General features: G+C 43.9%; 1 protein-coding gene across 4 annotated transcripts in view; it reads left to right on the top strand.

Annotated features, from left to right (window-relative positions):
- LOC136983400 (rap guanine nucleotide exchange factor 6-like) overlaps positions 1 to 13,491 on the top strand; it is a 95,679-nt gene that overhangs the window by 41,737 nt on the left and 40,451 nt on the right. For 3 of the 4 annotated variants that reach the window (XM_067280114.1, XM_067280112.1, XM_067280113.1), the window contains exon 5: positions 40 to 123. In XM_067280114.1, the coding sequence (XP_067136215.1) occupies positions 40 to 123 (84 nt within the window). Of the gene's footprint in view, positions 1 to 39; positions 124 to 7,455; positions 7,615 to 13,491 lie in introns of those variants that run through there. The other variant, XM_067280115.1, reaches the window with a different exon arrangement.

The following is a 13,491-nucleotide window of genomic DNA, read 5'->3' as shown; positions in this document are numbered from 1 at the left end:
GAATAATTTAAACTGATTTGTATTTAATTTTCTTTGCAGCCGAGGAGAACTCAGCACCTGTTGGTACATTCTACTGTCGGGTTCGGTTTTCATCGATGGATCCATGTATCTGCCCAGGAGCAGGTTAGTTACTTGCATTCTACCTATTTGCGACGTACCTTTGTTCGCTGGCGCGGTCGAACCGCTCATCCAAAAAGTAAAAAGAAAAAAAAAAACTAAATTGCTGTGGCACTCGACAATGACATTACTCTTTTACACTAACGTTGTATGACCTCTTCCGGGTTAGCGCGGACGACACTCCGAATCGTGCCCGAGTGGCGCCGGAATCAGAGCTGAGTTGCGCTAAAGTGGCATCCGGCAAGGGAAAAAAGGTGTCGAAACATTTGGGAGGTCAGGAATAGGGTCAAATCCAACAAGGACGCTGGGGAGGGCGAACCCCGCGAGGACACGAAACAAGACCGGTTGGACGAGTAACTAGTCATCTGCCTTCCTCGTAGCCAGTCGAACAATCTCAGGCATGCCACTATGCATTCTGGGATACCTACTTGGCCACTTTCCGGTAAGAAGTGTTCCCGCCACCTTCGATCTTCTCTAGGATACTTATGGCCAGTGTCGCGAGATCCCGTCGTAGGTCATGACCTTCGTGCTACCATGTGCAGGTAAGGGAGTTTCCGTTACCTTCCGGGTCACCCCAAAAGTGTTAGGCAGGCTTCTTAATCTAGAACAAGTGTTAGATCGCGACACCCGTAACTTACTCCCTCGAATGGCACCTATCGCGTTCGGTGGCTTAAATTTTCGTACATCAGATGGAATCGCGCAAAAGGGCTCAAAAATTTCACACTTCCTATTCCATTTTTAGCATAATGGGTTAGATATTTATAGGAAAAGATAAAATTAAAAAGCGAGAGCAACCAGTCGCTCCCGGGATTTATAAAAAGGTGTACATTGTGCAACAGGTTCTTTTCTGGTACGGCCTCTAGCTATTTTGTAAAAGTTGTTATTGTGAAGGGTCAGATAAATAGCATTTGTTGAGTTTTTTCGGTGCATTGTACCGGGGAAAGATGGAAAAATAAAAATAAGAGGGCGACAGTCGGACGTCACGAACCCAGCTAAGGTATGCGGTTTGGTGAATGCTGCGATACATCACGAAAGGGTGCAATTTTTATGATTTATGAATTGTCCGTAATCCAATAAACAACATAAAAAAAGAAATTTACCGTCAGAAGGATGGCATTTTCCAAAGTCGATGAGGCGCGGAACTTTATTCAATCTTCTATTTTTTTTGCCCCCATCAAAATTCTCGTTACGAAATCTCTTGTTGGCGTAATTGATACGTTGTACAACGCGAAGTCCATCAATTATTGTCTCGCTCGATATGTAAAAATTATATAAATATATATTAAAAATATGTGTTGTAATTCTACATTTTAATAGGTGAATATATATATATATATTGAATAGATTTTTTTCCTCTTTCTCCTATTCTGCTCGAAAGACATTTAATGGTGTGAATATGAATAATGCAAAGGGCAGGTGCTTCACCCGAAAATGTTAATTTTCGGTCTCCGAAGAATTTTAATGCATTTCTTCAAATACAAATGGTGTAGCACCCATTTGATTGTGTAAGGTTCTTGCGCACGTGCAGGGTTTGGCTCCCTCTCTCGATGGTATGCAGGGCCGAAACCGATTCTCGAGCGAGGTCCTCCGATATCACGTGGCTTTGGGTTTGTGTATATTACGCATTCCCTTTCTTTTCGGGGGTGCGAAAGGCTTCGAGTTGCATTCCGGGGGAATTGTACTTCGTTCGGTAATATATATTACCCCTCCGTTCGTTGTATACTTTGAGTTGAAAAGAGCCAAACGGAGTCGATGAGGGTGTAAACGCACCGTTTCCATTTTAGTAGACTTAAGCACGCATGAATGGAGAACTGCCTATTGTTCGTCTATCCTTTGTGTCGAGCCGACTTCTTACAGGTAAAGCCAAGTTTAAGATACCAATCTAGTCGACGTCATCCGTCACGTGCGGAGTTGAACGACCGCCGAATCGACCAGCGATTTCTCTACAACCGTTCGCATCCACGTCTTGTAAAGATTTAGCCTTTTTAAAATAAATCTCCAGATGGGTAAATTCCTTTAGGGGAAAAAAAAAGAAAAAAAGAATGTTTCTTCCAGGGAAGGTGAAGTTCACCTTTTTAAAAGATCCGACTTTCTCCATTTTCTCTCCGAGCGGCGTACCGGAAATAGACCGTTTTCGCAGCTTCGCTTTTCTACTTCCGTTGGAGTCGAGATGACGTCACCGGAGGGTGGGATGATAAAATTTGATTAGGAGGAAGGGGGAGGAGCCTGGTAGTTTGCTTCCGTTTAGCCTCCTCCCCCTCGAATACGTCGGGTCCGATCAAAATAGATTAAAGATCATAAAGCGCTATGATTATTTTCTTTTCTAACCGAAAACCGCGCCCATTCGTCACTGTTTAGAGCTTGGCGTAAATTCGATATCCTCTGACTAGAAATTTGCAATTTTATGACCAAACAAACGTTATATCTCTCTGAAAAAGTCAAAAATTCATTCCGTCATACTCGTTTGACTTTAATGAAAAAGTTATGGCGAACTGAGCTTACAATACTGAAGTATCTCTCGACCTTCTTTTTTAATCTTCAAAATTTCGTTCCGATTTTGCAGTTTGATATCAGTTCCTCGATATCTCTATAATATAGACACCTGGAGCAAATCCTGTTTTGCATTTGCTAAGGCTATTTTTAGATTTAAAAAATAAAAAAAAACATCTAATTTATTATTTTAACATTTGAAACTATCAAAATAGTCATAAATTTTGCGGTCATTTGGCGTAAAATTCGCAAATTTTATCGATTTTCGAGTGAAATTTCTGTAAAAATTTCCCAAATTCACTCGCTCGGCAATCCACTTTTTTAAAAATCTTGATACTTTGCTCCAACTTCAGAACAAGAAAAAATAAAAAGTAATAAAAGAACCTTATAACTGCGATACTTGTTAGGTCAAAACAAATCTATTTTTGTAAGTTGATAGCAAGTACTAATCTCAAACGAGTCCACTTTGTGTAATTTCGATATAAAGTACATTTCACCATTACGATGGAGCAACTTATGAAATTTCAGAAGCAAAAAAAAAAAAAATAATAATAATAATTTTTAGGAGGAATGTTTAATACGTTGAAATGGCTATAAATATAAACAATAAAGCAGAAATGTTTCGGTAATTACGGTATTTAGTACAAAAAATTACGTGAAAGCATTTTATTATCTTGTGTTTCATAATAATTGAAGTTATTGTAAAAATGTATCTGGGTCTCGTAATTTACATATTAAGTTACTAGAGCAAGCTGAATGATCTCCGTAAACGCGACAATGCTGCTATAATTCGATAGTTTATCGCATTCCATTGTTAAAATCGATTTGAACTGTTGCATTCCTTGATAAATTTTATTACTCGCAAAACAATTGAAATCGATTTTTCGAGACGTCAAAAAACAATTAATTAACAACGATTTCTATTCTCCTACAGTTTAAAATCGATTTCAAACGGTTAAATTCGATTAAAAATCGATTTTAATTGTTGGAAATATACCGAAAAGTTAAAATCAATTTCAACAATGAAGCGTTGTAAATTGCCGAATAAATGACAAACTGCTGAGAATGGCAGCGAAACAAACGTTACAGGATAATTGTCGCCGTGTTACAGACACTGTTTCGAACTTATAAAATGGAATTAAAATAGCACAATCGATATTTTTAAGAGTAAAAATTGTAAATTATTAGGAAAAGTAAAAAAAAAAGAAGTGTGCAACAAATTATGAAGATTATCAAAATCAACACAATTAAGGTTGCTAAACAACTGCAGCTACCAAGTAAAGTAAACACGACCACCAAAAGTACCTCCTGGTATTTTATTTATTTAACAGATTAGTTCAGTTTTAATTTTTTTTTTAAATAATTTTTAAATCTCGTAGCATGAGCAAAGCAGATTTTTACGATCTACAACTATTATAATTTACAATTTACCTTTCATCACTGCACTATCACACTGTGAAGGTGATGATGCGATTGCACTTCACTCGTTAAATGTTTAACGTAATGTGTCACGAAACAGAGGTTTTTTTTATTATAAATTACTGAATTAAATGAAATTTTATTACTAATTTTATTCGAGATTTTCATTCTGTAATTTGCATCTATGGAAGATTTAACGAAGATTTCTTATAGAAAATTCGAAATATCGGATTTTCTATCTCGGTTCTTCCAGTACATTAATAATTGTAGAGATGTGTAGTAAACATTTCGAGGAAAGTAATATCCTGTCGAACAGGTAAAGTAGTTAGTTCCACTCTCTTCCAACGCGTACATCATCCACGTGTATGGTAAAAATCACAATTTTCCTCTGGCATTTTCGTCTCTATTGTTTCGGACACGAACGAACGAACGGACGGACCCCGGAGGAGCCCTTTTCCTCCGGAACTCGATTAGGTAATTGTTTCGAGAAAAAAAAGAAAAGGTAAGGACGATAATCTGTAGATAGGAAACAATATCCGCTCGAAAAGATAAGAAAAGAAACACTCGGGTCATTAAGGAGTTAATAAGTTGTGATGCGTGTAGCATAATACGACGAATATGGCCGTGTTCCTTTATTAAAATGCCGGATGAGTAATTGCTTTTGACAATTTATCGAGCATGCTCCGTTCACTTCCGTATATCACGTCCGACTGGTCGGGTGACATTTTTCTCCACTTCATTTCGTCTGCAGTTCCATCTGTAATTACTACATCCCAATAAGTTCTGCGCATCGCCCCGATAAATTTGGTCGGTGTCTTTCGCGCGCCACCAGAACGAAGGTTGATATTTTATACTCCTTCCCCGTGTTGCTCCGATGCTTATCCGTGGCGATTCATCTGTTTTGTCCATTCCGCTATCCTTTTTGGTATTAAAAGAAGGGTTCCTCCGAAGGGGTCTTCCCGGATCTCTGAAACTGCGATGACCATTAATGTCAGATCGATGGAATATCTTTTAGGAGTTTGAATATTAAATGAAAAATGCATTTTGGCCAACTAAAGTCCGGAAGAGCGGAGTTTATTTTCGTATTCTTCCTCCCCCGTTCCGACAGAAAAAGCGACTTAAAAACTTTCCAAAATGGTCGAAAAAGCCGAAAAAAAGGTAAAAAATTTGCACATTTCTTCGGCACTTACGTGACGTAACGTCATATTTCTCCATACAGAGAATCCGTTACTTATCTCGGCTTCATACATCAAGCAATTGTGAGGAGAAGGCAGGCAATCAATTTTCCTTCACCAGCTTTGCTTCCACTTCCGAACGAGGTGACATCATAACATCAGATAACTTTACCGATAAGGCGATAGAAGTTGTGTACGCGCCGCCCTATTATATGCGCCTGGGCTACCCCTCCTTTCCTCCCTCCCTCCCCGAGAGGAAAAAATCGGAAAAAAGTAGAACTCATTAAAATCCGATCATTTCCGACAGGAGGTATCGGGATTTAGGAAGAAGTTGGATGGCCAGCTAACTACTTAAGCTAACGCATTAGCGCTTTTCGGCTTGATTAAGCTTTGGAAAAAGGCTTCCTCCTCCTCCACCTCTGCAACTTTCTCATTAGAGGAAACCCGGAGATTTCTTCCTGCCAGGTGGCTTCCGCATTTTCGCTTTCATTTCCGAATGGTAACTTCCAACCGTGAGTAAGGGCAGGCGCAGACGGTGATTTGACGATCGCTTAACGCGTGAGATAGAGGGGGGGGATGGCGTGCCGCAGCACCTCCGACTCGTCACGCAAGTCTTGTAATTACTTGTCGCCGGATGGAATCCTTATCTGCACCCAAAGTAGTAAAGCACAAATGGAATTCTACCCCCTCCCTTAAAGTTTTGTCGCCAGGAAAATGGACGAGGGGAGTAGAACTTTCTGATTTGTCGCGGTCGTTCGAACGAGATGACCCAAATTGGGAATGGTTAATTGTCATTAATTAAGGAAAATCGTCTCACGGTCTCGTCGTAAACATCAGAAGGCTACTCACCCCGTGGCAAGAAAAAAAAAGCTTGTGTGACTTATTTTAAATCCCTTCATCCGAAGGATCCGTTACGCACGAAGCGACGGGGATTAGGCGGACAAAAGGCAGTCGAACCAAAAATCACTTTTGGTAGTTAAGGGTCTAAAAACCAGACGTGGGCGAGGCGAAAGTAACTCGACCGCTACGAGATCTCGCGATAGTATAGCGCGAACAGGTGACCTTAATTAAGCGTTGGATGTGGAATCAAAAACGGACCCACCGGGAATCGTCGGGGCGTGTAGAAAGCAGTAGTGAAAAACCGGGTTAGCAGTGAATCTTTCATCAATACCGGGCTTTTGTCGAGTCGAAGCGTGAATAGAGAGGTTAACTAAAACCACCGACTTCCTAATTAGATTAGTCGTTGCGTCAGAAAAACTTGGGTTACGTAACGCACAATTAGAGATGGTAGAGTTTCGACGCCATATTCTTTTTTTTTTAAAGCAAAACGTCAGATTTAGCAATTTAATTGCGATTCGCATCGCGTTTAATGTGCCGCATACTCGCGCATTACGCAGTTAGATGCACCGCGCAACCAACGATTCATAATCAGATTAATTTCCCTTACATGCCACCGATTCTTTGGTTTAATGGGCATCCGCCGACCGTTTCCCCATCCGCTTTTGATAGATTTTTGTGGTTTTTACAGAATATTTTTACGCTCTTCCCCTCTTACGGCTTACGTAACCTCATCTCGCCTTTTCAGAATGTCTTGGTGCGAATAACTGCGCGTTAAAGAACTTAATTAATGACATTTGTCGACTCCGGCACGCGCAGTTTTGGTGGACTTTTGGAGACTTTTATTGTTTTCGTCTCGGAGTAGAGCAGACTGGCCTTTCTGTTAGATTTTAGTGTTTCTCAGAAGAGATTTTTATGCGTTCCTCCTTCCTCTACGCGGCGATCGCGTCCACTTCTCGGAATTGGCATTCGTATCGGATGACCACTCGTCTCGCTGCTACTAATTTTAGCAAGCGCCACCCGACTCGGGGTTCGGTTACGCGCTTACGAAATTCCGAGCGAAGACCAGGAAAAGTGTTTCCATTTTTTCTACCCCATGTTTAGAGAGAGAGGAGAAAAAAAGATATTGCCAAAATCGGAACCTACGACATCCGCGGTTACGTCTGGAATTACCACAGATGCTTTCCCTACACTCTAGCGGAGCGAGAACGCCGGAATTCTATAAATAAGTAGTGTTTTTCTTACTTTTCGTAAGAGGGAACGAAGGATAGCAGTTTCCAACTATTTTCTCTAACGGTCCGATTTAATCGAGTGAGATTTCATCTATTGCCGGAGCCGAGGGGTAGCTCGGATAAGTTCGCTCTTCTGCCGCGAGGGGAGCTGCCGTCGGTCGTGTGGATTTACGCCGCTCGGGTGGCACAACCCCGATCATTGGCGATGTCGAAGGCGAACGGGTCGGCGGTCGATCGTAGCCCGGGGTCGTAAGGTCGGATATGGAGGCCCTGGGGAGAAGGCATAGCTCGTTCAAGGAGGGCGCCAAGAAACCGTCCGTCACTAAGAGGAGATTCTCGATATGGTAAGTCCACCTCCCTGCTTTTCCTCCTTTCGTTGTTGCCTTTTCGCTTTATTTAGGTCCCGGCGTCCAACTGCCAAATCTTTTCTCTTACGCTTCTATCGATCGTTCTCCGCTTGATAGTCATTTTTCCCGCGGAATTCTCCGACTGGCAATCCTACGAACAAACTTTCGCGTCGCAATAGCATTCGACGCTCCAGCCGATCCTCTATTCCTGTCGGTGGGTCCGGGATCGAGTGCCGTCCCGCATTCGCTGGCAATCGCAAAACTTGGAAAATAAATGAATTGCCGCTTCCTGCGAAAGGGACGAGCAACGAAACGACGTTCGACCCCCCGTTGACAACCGTTCGAAGTTGTGGACCTAACTCTCCAGATGACCCGCCATCGTATCTTGACCAGCGGCCCACTGGAATATTTTTGCGGCCCCAAGTCCCGGATATTTCGGGCCCGGCCGGGTAGGATGGGGAGGCCCTCTCGGTACCCGCCGGACGGAAAGACTCGAAAATAGAAAAACGGTGTCTAATTGATCGCCGTCTTTGGTTTTGCCTTCTTCCCGTAGAGAAAGGAAATGGTCTTTATTGGTGCGCCCAAGGCTGCCTAATCCAGACAATGGTGTTTGTTACGCGACCGTGATTATGCCGGAAATAATGGAGTCGGAGCCGTAGCCCAACGAACGTCCGAAGGGGAATGGTGCCTCGTTCAGTTTCCGTAAAACGCTAAACTCACCGCTCTTCCGGCGATTGAAAACGGGAAATCCCATTTTACCTATCCCGTGTGCGGTGTTTGTTTAGTACCATTTGAGTCGCCGGATTGGCCCGTGGCTGTGATATTTTGCGTCGGATGTCCTCGTATCTTTTCGGTTTCTCTTCGTTATTGGGTGCGCGCTGTATGCAGTTACTTAAGGGACATTCGGTTGTGTGGCGTGGCCGTCATCTCGCACCGGTGTGGCGTGCGATCTCGGTCACGGAAAGGTCCCCGAGTGGGCGTCGTCGGTGACTCATCATTTGTTATCTATCTTCCAAACGCCGGTGAGTCAGAACGGGTCCAAATTGGCGTCGACGCCCGTGGCTCTTTAGTCTTTTCCTAATTATTTACCACCGCAAATTTTCCCGGGTGACGAGCTTAATTTTAACGAGTTTTATGTGTTTTCCAGTCGACGTTGGCTTCTTCTTTCCGTCTGATTCCTCCCCGGTGGGGATGCGCGTGCCACGCGCTGGGAACGGGAACGGGAGCGGGGGACGAAAAAATTGCCATTCTGTTGTGACATCGATAACTGTTATCGAGTCTATATTATATCGACGTCTCTATACAGATTTTTTTGTCCCCCTTGCCGTATTTCAAAGGCTTCGGGAGGGGCGAGGAAACGGAATAGGAATAAAATGGGCCCCGTTTTATGATAGACCGGCCGGATTGCGCGCCATCTGTTTTCTAATAAAAGCGTTTGGATTGCGCTTATTCCCAGCAACATCTGCCACTAATAGTTTTTTCGGGGAGGAGGGCATCTGTTAACTCCCGGAGCACCCATCGTCCCGTATCTGGCGACACCAACAAAAGGGGTTAATCGAATTAGAAAACGATATCCTCCGATGTAGTCGCGCTATTGTCTCGGGTTTTATTGTTCCCGTTCTAACAACTGTCGTAAGCGACCGAATACCGCGTAACGCGCCACAGGAAGTTGCGTCGTTACCGACCGACGTTTCGCGGGAGAGACACTTTGTTTACTTCCGCCGTCGTTGGTTATTGCATATTTGGAAAATTTCTTGCGAAATGGCGCGCATAAAAAGTCCACCTCCGGGGTAATGTCGCGGCATATGCGACTCCGTTGTGCGCGCTCGTAACATCTGTCCTTCCACCCTACGGATGCAGTCGGCGGGGATAAAAAATTGATTACTTTTATGTAAAACGACGGCTGGCCCGACCCGACGCCCTCCTCGTTATCCCGCTTTATTATCCTTCGATTCGCCCGGTGACCCGGACGCGTTTCGCATCTGTTCGACCTCTCTCGCACCACCCTGATGCGACGCAGCCGAATCTCCCGTCGTAAGGGTTTACGACACTCCTCTCTTAACCGATATGGATATTCGACGTTAAGTCGGGGTCGTTAAATCGCTCGAGATGACCGTGCGCCGGGCCGTAACCCAGATACGTCCGCCTCTCCGCCGGATTTAGCGGGGTCGTAAAAGCCAACGGGTGGCGCGTAACCTCTCCCCCGGCGCTACGGGGTGACGGTAAAAGCGATTTTAGTACCCGGCGAGCGGCGAGATTTTTTTTTTCCTGCCTTCTACACTGAATAAGTCGGCCGGGCGACCTTAAACGAGAAGATGATCTCGGGGGACGTCGTCACTTTCACCTGTACCGACGGCGCGTGGCGCGCGTCTGGCTCTTCCATAAATCACCTCGGGTCTTCGGAAGATGGGTGGAGTCCGGGTTTCGGAATTATTCAACGCGGCGCTCCCCGCGGGTCTCGTTTAATATTTATCGGATAATCAGTTTTTCCGGGCCTGGGAGGGGGCGAGAAACTCGGGGGGGCTATAGCCGGGAGCGACGCCTACGACGTTCGGACTCGTCCTTCGACTCCGATTAGATTAAGGTCTTTGTTACTGTAGAAGTTTGACCGATGGGTTTCAATAAGGAAGACCTAGTTAAACGTCATTCTACTTTTTTTTATTACTGTTGCGGGGGACTGTAATTTGCTGCCGCTCTTCGCGCGGACCGGCTAACGCGTTAGCGGCTCGGAATGTTTGGGCAAATCGCCATTAGAAAAAAATGAATTGCGCATAGGGTGGCGCCTTCCTCGTGCAGTTTAGTTTAAACGGAGATGCAAATGGTAACGGTCTGGCAGTCTTTCTTTACTTCTTTCCTTATCAAATCCGACTTTGGGGGAGGAAAACTCTGTCTCCTTTTTAACATAATAAAACGTTTAGGAGGCGGGACGCGGCCGCCGGCGCGTTTCTCTCCCGGCCGGCTACATCTCGGATAATCTTCCGATAGAATGCGTAACCGCAGACGCAACAAATTCCTCTATTGTGGGAAACCAGTCGCACCATTTTTTAAGGCTTTCGGCATTCCCAGGGTTTAGAAAATATTTCATTCGCGTTCGGTAGCGGCGGTTTCGTGCGTAGGCGCTTGGAGCGCCTCGATCCGGTAAGAACCGCTTAGGTTTAAATCCGAAGACGTCGGGTTCGAGTTCCGTCCTACAATGGTGTGTCCCATAAGTGGCGACCACCCTCTTCCACCTCCCACGCTAATTGAATGTTTTGAAATACCTCCGAATCGGCGAAGCGGCGCGGTCGTCTCGGGTCGCTCGGCCGACGCCACGCCGAGAAGAACGCCACCTTGCGGACTTTTGTTCCTTTTCGACGTCCAAGGGTGCCAGATTCGGAGAGGAGAGTTTTGACCTTTCGTTGGGTGCGGCTTTGCATCCTCTCGTGCTTTTTTTTTCCGAAATTTCTGGCGGTTTCGACCTCGTAAAAAAAAGGCCATTTGGAAACGTTGGACGAGATGCGGAGAGAAATGGAAAGTGATTCTCCACCACAACCAGTATAGCCTATTTGAATAAGTAATTAGAAAAGGGAGCATCTTTCTGGTCTCGGCTCTTAAAGGCTTTTCGGATTAAGCAATAATAGAAATTTCTTGTTTTCCCCGGGCGTTTATCCTCTTCGCTTCCTTTAATTAGCCAAAAACCGTGGCGCAAAAATTCGCTCGTGCCATTTTCTCCCGGCGCGACCGATAGCCCGAAGTCCGACTTTCGGCCGGATCGACGATCAGGACCGACACCTAAGCCGTTTTATTTTTAAATCTTCAGTTCCGTTTTAAAGCTAAAACTCGACAGAGAGATAGTAATTAACGATATCGATTCGGAAGAAAAATGGCCGTTGGTCGTCAGAAGGGAGGGTGTAGCCGTGCCCGTTGGCACCCTTTGCATTCTAACGTAAGTAGGAGTCGCCGATTTACTAGTTGAGAAGTCGGCCGGACGATAAATTTTTCGCTCGTTAAAAATAATGACGATTGGCGATTGTTTCGCTACCACTTTCTCCCGTTCGTTACCGGCGGCTTAGACATTTCGTCCGCCTGACCTTGGCCACGTTCGGATGCCTCCGAAGACGACCCACGAGTCCCGATGATTTTTTTCCTCCCGGTATCTTTTACTTCTACGCTTTCCTTTCTGTTTTGAAAGTCGGAGCGACTTTCAAATTTCGAATGAAATTTCTCCGAGTTTGGCCGCGCTTCGAAACTGTTGGAGGTTTGATGGATGAACCCGGCCCCCTGGCGGTTAAATAGTTTTTTTTTTTTTTTGCCTTAACTAGTCGGGCGATAGTTTCCCGAACTGGATCCGTAACGGTTAAAAAATTTTACAGCACCGGGGGGAGGTCGAACACGCGCATAAATTATCGCGCCCGTCAGATAGATAACTTCCAACAGAGCGAAAATGGCGTCGGATTCTCGTTACCGTCGGATGCCCTCTAGCGGTAAATGAATATTTACTGGCGATTTCGTCCACGTTTATTTAAAAACTATTAACGCTACCGCCAAAGCATTTATAGGAAGAGATTCGGAAAATTGTTATTTAAAAAAGCGTAATCCTTCGAAAACTCGAAATTATTTCTGAGATTTCGATCTCGAATAAATGGCCCCCTAGCGGATAGATAAGATTTTACTATCCCGGTCAATATTTAATTTGAAAAAAAAGACCCGAGAGACTTAATACGTTTTCTGTCTTTCCGTATTAAGTTTATTTCTTTATAACGAATGTCAGACGAGAAATTCTGATTTCACGTTTAAAGTGTGCTTCGATTTGATAAAAATCGTCACGTGACTTATACGGATGCTATTTTAGTTGTTAAGTTGCTTTGGACGCTCTCTTGCACTATAAATTAATTTACACGGAAAAAACGGTTTTATTTATTCTTGCAAAATTGACTCGCCGTTGTCCCGCACTATACATATATCAATCGGATCAACGTTTTAAAACGCATCGCATCCTTCTACAAATATCAATTTCGGACGGGGACAAATTGAGAGCGCGAGCGAAGGTCAGATCGAAACTATTTGATTCCATTTTGTAATGTGAAAAATCATCGGTTTAAAAAATATAAAGGTAAAACATTAGCTGACTTTTAGAATTACGAGCCGGCAATAAAACATATAACATTACAGTTATTGGCATTCAGTAAAGAAAATTTTAAGATAAATAAATAAGAACTCGTCCAGAGTTGTAAACTTTGGGTTAATGTTACCTATGGTTCCAAGATGGCGGCTTGTCTCTGATTCCAGAAAATAGAAGAAGGAAAACAGTCGGGATGCATGTTCTAACCTAACCTAACCTAACCTAACCTATTCTAATAAATTACCATAATTATTACCAACAAAATGATTAGAATAGGTTAGGTTAGGTTAGAACGTGCGTCCCCGCTGTTTCCTTGCTGGAATCAGACGATCCGCCATCTTGGAACCATAGGTAACATTAACCGAACTTTGCTAATGTTATGCCCATTAGTGAAGCTTTATTATTTGGATTTTTAATGTAATTAAGTGGAAAATTCTGTTACGTTCAAATATTTTAAATATACCGTCGATAAATTTCAGTAATGTAATACCGAATACTTAAGCGAGTATATAATTATGTTTTAAATACGAATTTCTACCGAGAAATAACGTTAATCGGACGAGCGGCCATTAAAGTTCCGAATTCGGTCCGAAGTTGCCAGACATAGGGAAAGATATCGTCATCGGCCACCTAGCGGATAAATAGTTTATTCCCGATTAAGTTGGAGGGAGGACCGTGCAGAGTAGGACAACAAAGGCCCCGGGCGGATAAATAGTCGCCACCCACCAAATTCATTGAAGGGCGTGGGGACCATCGATACGATAGGAGAAAAA

Source organism: Centruroides vittatus, unplaced genomic scaffold, assembly GCF_030686945.1.
Source record: "Centruroides vittatus isolate TY-2023 unplaced genomic scaffold, ASM3068694v2 contig_882, whole genome shotgun sequence".
Taxonomy (NCBI): Eukaryota; Metazoa; Arthropoda; class Arachnida; order Scorpiones; family Buthidae; genus Centruroides; species Centruroides vittatus.
Note: the sequence above shows the minus strand (reverse complement) of the source record. Positions and strands in the feature narration are given on the sequence as shown.